The 8,654-nt window shown below is 50.2% G+C and overlaps 1 protein-coding gene across 1 annotated transcript; it reads left to right on the forward strand.

The window, feature by feature from the left end:
* On the forward strand, positions 1-8,033 carry RAB39B (RAB39B, member RAS oncogene family). The gene is made up of 2 exons (XM_036401893.2): positions 1-395; positions 4,473-8,033. The coding sequence occupies exons 1-2, from the start codon at positions 181-183 to the stop codon at positions 4,897-4,899; spliced, it is 642 nt and encodes a 213-aa protein (XP_036257786.1). The 5' UTR covers positions 1-180; the 3' UTR covers positions 4,900-8,033.
* The last annotated feature ends 621 nt before the right edge of the window (positions 8,034-8,654 follow it).

Consider the following 8,654-nt stretch of genomic DNA (forward strand, 5'->3'; position numbering starts at 1 on the left):
GAGGCGGCGGGGGCTCGGCGGGGCTCGGCGGGATGCGGAGGTGGTGACGGGCCCGCGGCAGCCGCGCAGGTCCCGCCATGGGCCCCGCCTGAGCGGCGCGGCCGCGGCCGGCCCCGGGCCCGGGCCGGGCATGGGCGGCGCGGCGGCGGCGGCGGGCGGGCGCTGAGGGCCGGCGGCAGCATGGAGGCGATCTGGCTGTACCAGTTCCGCCTGATCGTCATCGGCGACTCCACCGTGGGCAAGTCCTGCCTCATCCGCCGCTTCACCGAGGGCCGCTTCGCCCAGATCTCCGACCCCACCGTGGGCGTGGATTTCTTCTCCAGGCTGGTGGAGATCGAGCCTGGCAAGAGGATCAAGCTGCAGATCTGGGACACGGCCGGGCAGGAGCGGTTCCGGTGAGACCCGCGGCGCGGGGCCGGGGGCTGCGGGGGGGGGTCCCGCGGCCGGGCGAGGCGTGCGGAAACGAGACAAAGAAGAGTCAAATTGGCACCTTTTGTGCCCCCCATCCTCCCCCGCATCCTTCCCCCATCCCTGGGACCCGTGTCCGACCCAGATGGCTGCAGGCAGGTGTGCGGGATGTGCAGGTGTGCGGGATGTGCAGGTGTGGATAGCGAGGGGCGGCTCCGCCGCCGCTGGGGGGGATACGAGGCCCGAGGCAGCGCTGGGTCCGCGCTTTGCCAGCCTGGAGCTGTCCTTGCATCGGCGGATGCTGCTGGCAGGGAGAGCGCCTGCTTCCCTGCTTCCCCCGGTGCGGAGGCAGGGGCCGGGATGTTTCCCAGGCGAACACTACGGAACGCAGTGGAAAATGCGTTTGGGTGCTGTGCTGCGACAGCAGAGCTCAGCTCTCCTCCGTAGGACAGAGAAAGGTCGGGACAAACGTTTGGCTGTGGCTGTGCAGGGATGACAGGTGCTCTCTGGAGAGTGCCAGCGCTGCATGGGCACAGACAATCTGGGGGCTTAAGCAACAGTAACCAAGTCTGGATGAAGTGAAATAAAGGCAGCTTGTGGGACCATGCCAAGTTTCCCACAGGACTGTGTGGGAAAACCAGCAGCCCTGGCTGGAGCAGGCTCGGCCCCAGCCAGAGAGGAGCTCAGACCTGCTGCTCACAGTGCTCATTTTGAAGGTGTGTGAGTGTACCCGCAGCTCCTGGCCTCCTGTTTTTTGTCTGTGTTTTTCATGTGTCTTTAACCCTGATCCTCTCCTCCATCCTGCTCCCTTGGGATCACTTCCTGTGTTCCACATCTCTGTGCAGCATCACAGAGCTTCTACGTCTGTGCTGTAATGACTCGCCTGAGGAATGTTTTGGTTTCATTCAGTAGATGAAAACTCCCCGACCCCACCCCTCTCACCACCTTCCCTCGCATCTGTGGCACTGGCATCTGGCCCAGGATGTGCAGTAGTTGGTCCTTATCCACTGACAGGATTTTCCTCTGCTGCCTTGATGCCTTGCAGGCAAGGAGCTGCTGCTTTATTCTGCTGAGAGAGGAGGTGCTTTAGCTTGCAGTTGCATCAGCTCCCAGCTTTGGCTCTCTGGCTGAGGTCTCTAGAAAACACCTGAGCGCTGTGCCCTGTTCTGCCGTTGCTGTGAGGAGCAAGAGCTCTCGGATGGCTTCAATTTCCTTTCCTTTGCACATCAGGAACTCCAGGGCCCTGGAGGCTGCTGGCCCTCGGTGCTGGGCTGACCCAGCCCTGCACTGGGGGTGTCAGCAGGATGAGCTGGTGACCTTCAGAGCAAGGGCAGCTGCACTGCTGCCCTGGGCAGCAGCCTGCAAAGGCAGGAAGGATGCAAGGGGCAGGAGTGGTCAGTGACAGTAAAAAAAACCCCACTGTGCAACTTTGAAACGCCCTTGCCAAAGTGCAGACTCGAATTCCCAAATGTGAAAAGCTGGAGCAAAGCCAGCGGCCTTTATGGATCACTCTGAAATGTGGAAAAAGAAATATAAGGTAAAATCTGGTTTGTGTTTATCCCTTTCAAATTGCTCTTAGCTCTGTGTGACAAATTGTGCCCCATGAAGACAACTCTTGGCTCCTCCTACAAGGAATGTTTCTTGGCCAGAGACAAGAATTAGCTGTTACTGGAATAAGCCAAAGCCCCTTGGACTTATCATAGGCAAGAAGCACAATGGAGAAGGTACTCTCCAGAAACCTGAAACTTTTTTTGTCATTTGTCAAGCACAGGGAGTTTTTGAGGAGGGAAATCTGTAAGAATGAGCTCCCCGTTTTCAGATCTGAGCATTTCCAGTCTGATTTACATAGTTTAACAGCTGCCCCACGAGGACAAAACCACTGTAGTTATTTTGAAAACACCTTGGCATTCTCTGAGCAGCAGCTGTGTTACAATTTTGCTCTTCCTGACCCCCTGTTGTGAGCTCTTTCACTCTCCATAAATTAGTAGCAATTTCTGTGCAGTCAAGGCTTAAATTACAGTTAAACATGTGCCACTCTATTTTGCCAGACCAGGCCCCAGCACACGCTGCCTGGGGCAGTGTTGAGGCTGCTTTGGAGCTGTAGAAGAGCAGGGTCCAATTCTTGCCAGACCCAGCAGGTTTTGCCCATCTCTCGTTGCTCAGATACTGCTGTTCCCTTGTCAGAAACGTGATGTTGTGTAATGCTAGCAAAAGCAAAAGCCTGTCAGCCCTCTCTCCCTGGAGCTGTGTCCCACCACCTACAGAAGAGCTGTTTCCTCCCAGCCAGCAGCTCTGCCTTGGCTCAAAGGGGAATACTCAAACAAACAGGCCCTGGCTGCAGGAGTCCCACCATGGGTACAGAGCAGGGGACAGTTCCCAGACATTGTCCGTGTGTTAAAACTTGGCCAAAGTAGCTGCAAGTCCCTGTTCTGCTCTGGTCAGTGTGTGGGTGGCAAGAGAGGGAAGGTAGAGACCTCAGAAGGGAATTGGGGAGGGATGTGCAGCATGAAGGCAATAGGCTTTGCCTCCTGCAGATTGGTGAGGAAAATAGTTGTGGCAAAGGCTTTAAGAAAAGGCACTGAGACCTTCACCTAATTTTACCTTGAGCAGCATTCAGCTTAGATCCCATCATGTCTTTCAGAAGTACCTGGGGCATTGTTGTTGCTGGCAGGAGGAGCCAGGGCTGATGGCACAGAACACAAGGGAGAAGCAGAAATGTCTGTGACAGTGTTGGGGTGAATTCAAAGTGCCAATATCTGTTTGCAGCTGGCCAGATAGCAAAAGGCAGATCTAGTTCCCTCAGTGCCAAATGTGCAGAGTGACTATTGTCCCTAAGCCAAACAGTTGGAGAGGAAAAATTATCCAGACATTGCCAACTATGTTTTTCCCCCTGCTACTGGCTTTCTTCAGTTTTGTCTGTGAATTTTCACCCATCACTATGTTTGTCGATAAAACAATTCTTGAAAACTGTTGTTCATCTTTTCTTGGGGCAATTTTGACAGATACACACACTACAGGACCAAATGGCACCTAACAACAGTCTTGCATAGCCAAAAAAAGACTGTCCTAAGGTAAAAATGCAGCAGTGCTTGTATTACTCCAGCAAGGAAAGTTCAGGCCTGGGTGTGAATTCCTCCAGGGACTGAAATCGATCGTTGCTTCTGGATTTAGAGCAAATCCATGACTTGCAGAAACACCACTGTTCATCAGCTTCTTGGTTTCCCCTTGTGTAGCAGTCACTGAACTGTAGCTCTGCTTTAGCCCCATGGCCTCAGCTTTGCTCCATTCGTGTTTGCTGATTGATTTCCTGTGCTGCTTCTGGCTGCCTGGGGCTGGCCTGGCTCAGAAGAGCTGTGGGACATGTCCTTCATTTTCCAGCCTGCAGTTCCAGGTCTTTTTGGTGACTATTTAATGTCAGTATTTGGCAGGAAAATGACCAGTGTTCATGCAGCTTCTCCTTGGAAGCTCTTGTATTATTTTGCTGTTTCTTGGTCAGTGCCATGATCAGTACCAGTGTCCCGTCACTGCAATGTCACTTTCATCCAGTTGTGTAGAGGAAGAAGCTGTAGGGATGGGTGGATGTCTCTATCCCAGGGCTCTGGGTATATGGAGGAGAGCTACAACCCCATGGTCAGCCTTTCCAGATCTCTGACCTCCTGCTTTTATGTGGCTGTCAGAGAGGGGGTGTTTGGTTCCAGTTGAATCCTTTGATTTGTCACAGTGCTTCTAAACCCATGGGTTAGATGAGGTGTCCAGAGAGAACTGACATGATGGGGTGGGACTCAACAGCCAGAGACATAGAGAAATCCATGAGAGAATAAAATGATGGGGGGCATTTTGAAGAGAGCCATAATGTGGGGCAGTTACCCAAGCATGAAATCTTTAAGCCAAAATAAGTTTTCCTTTTAGATGACAAGCTCTACAGAGCACCAGCTGGAAGTTCTAAGGCGTTGCCTGGATGGCCTTCTCTTGCCCTGTACTTGCGGGGTGGTAATGCTGCTTTCTTAAAGGCCATGTGTTCAGAGAGCTGTGAGCTAACACTGCTGTGGCTCCTTGGCTTGCAGGTCCATCACCAGAGCCTACTACAGGAACTCGGTGGGAGGACTGCTCCTCTTTGACATCACAAACCGCAGATCTTTCCAGAACGTGCACGAGTGGCTGGAGGAGACCAAGGTGCACGTGCAGCCCTACCAGATCGTGTTTGTCCTGGTGGGGCACAAGTGTGACCTGGACACGCAGCGGCAGGTGACGCGGCACGAGGCAGAGAAACTGGCTGCTGCCTACGGCATGAGGTACATCGAGACCTCGGCCCGCGACGCCATCAACGTGGAGAAGGCCTTCACCGACCTGACCCGGGACATCTACGAGCTGGTGAAAAGGGGGGACATTTCCATCCAGGAGGGATGGGAAGGGGTAAAGAGCGGCTTTGTCCCGAACGTAGTGCACTCCTCAGAAGAAGTGGTGAAATCAGATAGAAGGTGCTTGTGCTGAGCTCCTCTAGGGAGGCCGTGGTGATGAACTCTACTAACCAAACGTTCTTTACTAAGTGAACTCAGTGTGACAGAGTGGAGAGCCACGCCCCCGTTGTGAACAGCCTCCCGTGTTGTTTTGGACACCAGGACAGACCCTGGAAAGAAATGTTCTGTTCCAAATAACCTTTCAGAACTGGGGGCTACAAACCTGAAGGAGAGCGAGTGAGGGTGCATGTGGATGTTGTAAGGAGACAGGAAGCAGAAATGAGGGGCTGCACAACACAGGAGAGGGTATACAGAGCTGAATGGGCTGGTACATGCCAGGGTACTGTACATGTTCTCTTTTAAGTAAACCCATAGCTCCCTGCTGGCTTTTGGAGCCACAGGATGGATACTCAGTCGTATGACAAACAGGCAGACAGAGAGAAAGCAGGAGGACATTTTGGTTTGTGTCAGCTATTTCTTTCCAGGAAGGTCTAAAGGCAGCACAGATACCATTTCCTCATAAGGTCAGTTCCACAGGAGAAGTTTACTGACATGGTATGCACACTTCTGAGTTTTCTTTCTTATGTTCTTGAACCTAGTTTGATAGCAAAGAATATTTTGTGGGGTTTAAAGAGGAAAACTACTTACTTGATTGGTAATTAAAGTTTAAATTATTCCTCCCTTAACAATGTTTTTCTTGCTGTGCTGAACCAAGACTCTAAGTGGCAACTCTTGCTGCAGTAGAGATTATTCAATGCAATTTTTACTCATTTAGTGCCTGGGTGAGTACCTTGAAAGTACCCCAAGTTCAGGCTTTCCAGCAGAATTAAGTGATAAAGAGCATAAAGAGAGAACCATGTCCTCAGGTGTTATGTGTTAAGACTGGGGTGTTGCAGCCAGGTGGGACACACCATTTCTGTCTCAGTAACAGCACTGTGCTGACCTTACCAGCCAGGTCACAAGGAGGAATGGAAAGGAAGGAGGGAAAAAAGAAACCCAACAAAATAAAAAACTTGAAAAGCTTAACTCAGGTGCATCAGACATCCTAAAAGGTGAGATTAGCTCTTAAAGAAGTTAAATAGCATTGAAAGCAACGGCTTCCAGAGGTACTTTCTGCTGTTAAAGTGTCATAGTTTCTGTTTTGGCCTCTGTGGAAGAGAACTGGCACTGGGAAGGTGGAACACACAGCAGGAGTGTCTGAGCAGGTGGGAAGGAAAGCCTCAAGACACACTCAAGAGTAAAATTTGTTTTCCTCCATGTTTTAGTTTGACAAAAGAGGATCCATCTCAGGCTGGCCATCATGGGATGGCAGCCATGTCACAAAAGCTGTATGTAGGTGGATGTTTTCTGGGAATGCCATTCACCACTTAAAAGCTTTGCTTCTGCCAAATTTTAACCCAAGCTTTTGAAGTGCAATGGGGTGACTGTGCTCCTGTAGCAAATTAGGGAACTTGAGCCTATTGAAAGTGAGCAAACAAAACTATAGTGACGTTTTTACTTGTGTTTGAAAGCTTTATACACCAAACTGCAATGGGCAGGATGGGGGATTAGGTAAAAGCCACAGGAAGCATCTAGTGTTTATTTTTGGCCTCTGAGTAGAGAAAAAGAAAATATTTGTTCCAGCTTTTTAATCTGCCCTGTCTACAGAAATACAGGTGTTGACTGCTGTTGAGTTCAGACTGTTTTTCCTTCTGAACCCGTTCTCACAGTTTGCAGCAGCACATGGGCAGCTCTGTATTAAGAAAAAACCTGTAGTTTCCATACTGAAGCTGTAAAAAACCCAAACCCACAGCAAACCCAACCCAACCCAAACCCTGAACACTTTTGCTTTTGGTGTTCTAGGAACAATTTCAGTTCCTGGGCTCTGCAGGGGAGCAGCAGCACTGCACCTGCTGGGAGGGCACAGGGAGCAAATGCCAGGAGGGGGGTGGCAGTGGCCTGGGGCTCCTTGGTGAGCTTGTCAGTGCTGGAATAGGCTGTGGGTGCATCCAACAGCTCCTGCTGAAGGGCAGTGAGTGCCAGGCACTTATGGTTGAGTGCCTCGAAGATTAAAATGGAAAGTAAAGTGCGCCCTTTACAAAATCTGTTTCTGGGTGAGCAAAGGTGGGTGCAGGGAGCGCTACAGGAACTGGGCAGATGCCAGGGCAGAGTGTGGGGTTTGCTCAGACCAGCTCAGTCAGTTGCATTTCACAAAGGCAGGGACACACAGTACCAAAGGGTCAGTTTCTTTGTTCCCTGGATGGAAAGTCCACCTAGCAGCTGCTTCAGCTTTTTCAGTGGCCAGCTGGACACTGGGTGTGTCTGGGGGTGCTGGCTGAGCCCCCAGGGGCACAGAGCCAGGGTGTGACATGAGGGGCAGTGAGGAGTTGGATCAGACATTTTAGCAATAGTCAAATTCTGTAATTCCCTGTGTGAGAACCTGGCCAGAGGGGAAAGATCACTTTTCATGAGACAGACAATATTTTATTTAATGGGTTTTGGACATTCCCTGTTACTGCTCCCAGGGAGAAATTCCAGAAAGCCTAAGCCAGTAAGTGCATTCTGGCCTTCAGAGTAAATCTTCAATTTAAATACAGAAGTGTTGTAATTCTAAAGAGGAACAGTACAGAAGAAAATGTACATGGTCTTAACTATTTAGAGTTAATAAATTGTTATATTAAATGATAGAGAAATCATTATCTACATCTTTTTCTAATTCCTTGCATTTTCTAGACAGCTTATTAAAATATAGGAAATGTAGATTCATCTGTACAAAATTTGGAATGTTTTTTCTAAGATGAAGAACTTATTGGATATGCTAAGAATTCTTTTCTAACAACTGGTTTTAATGCTTTGACTTAGAGGGACTTTGAGAAATCAGAAGGTGATACCTCTGACAGGCTAAAGGTCAGGAGCTCTTATACTCTAGGATAAAAAGAGAAAAAAAAAAAGCAAAAGCTAACTTTCTGTGGTCTCTACCACATGTTAAAAACAATCTGCATGTTAAACTGAACTTGCTCAGAACCTCCAGAATAAAAGCATACTTTACACTGTCCTCGCTTTGTTATGCACTGTAACGAAATGTGAAAATAATGCTGTATTTAGCTGTCTGTATGTGACTGAAAATATGCTTGTATTTAGCAAAATGGTTACTACGTGATAATGTGAAATTCAAAACTTGTAAAGAAACTTTGGTGTTTTTTTTTTTTTCCCTTTCCCCCTGCCCATTCTCTCTTAGCGTGTTCCCTGCTCCCTGTCCCTGCTCTGTATTCCAGCCAGGGCTGGATCCACCATTCCCAGCACTGCCTCACTCTGCAGAGCCTGTCCTCTGCCTTGCTGAGAAAAGCCAGACCAGCTCCTCTGAGAGAACACCACCCCCTGCTCCCAGCAGTTGCAGCCACCACAGCCTTGGCCCCTCCAGGAGGCCTCTGCAGGTCTGGTGGCACCAGCAAAGGGCAGAGCAGACCCAGGCAAGGATTAGTCATGAAGCTCATCTGGGAGTTCTGGGGTTTTTTATTTACCTCGGATCAAACACAGAAACACCAAACTCTGAGTTGTGATGGCCACAGCCACCTCCCATTCCCCAGGAGACAGAGCCCTTTGAACACAGGAGCCATTTCAGCTCCAGGCTGTCATCCTGTCCCCTCTGACACGAGGCAGCAGCTTCCTGGCAGTGGCATTCGGCTGATTTTGCTCGGTTCTGCTTTTGCTGTGCAGAAATGCTTAACTGGTCGTTTTGTTGTGCACAACAAAGGCAATTGCTGCCTTAGGACCAGCCAGGGCTGGGGGGGAGGAGCACAGCCTGTTGGG

Source organism: Molothrus ater, chromosome 14, assembly GCF_012460135.2.
Source record: "Molothrus ater isolate BHLD 08-10-18 breed brown headed cowbird chromosome 14, BPBGC_Mater_1.1, whole genome shotgun sequence".
Taxonomy (NCBI): Eukaryota; Metazoa; Chordata; class Aves; order Passeriformes; family Icteridae; genus Molothrus; species Molothrus ater.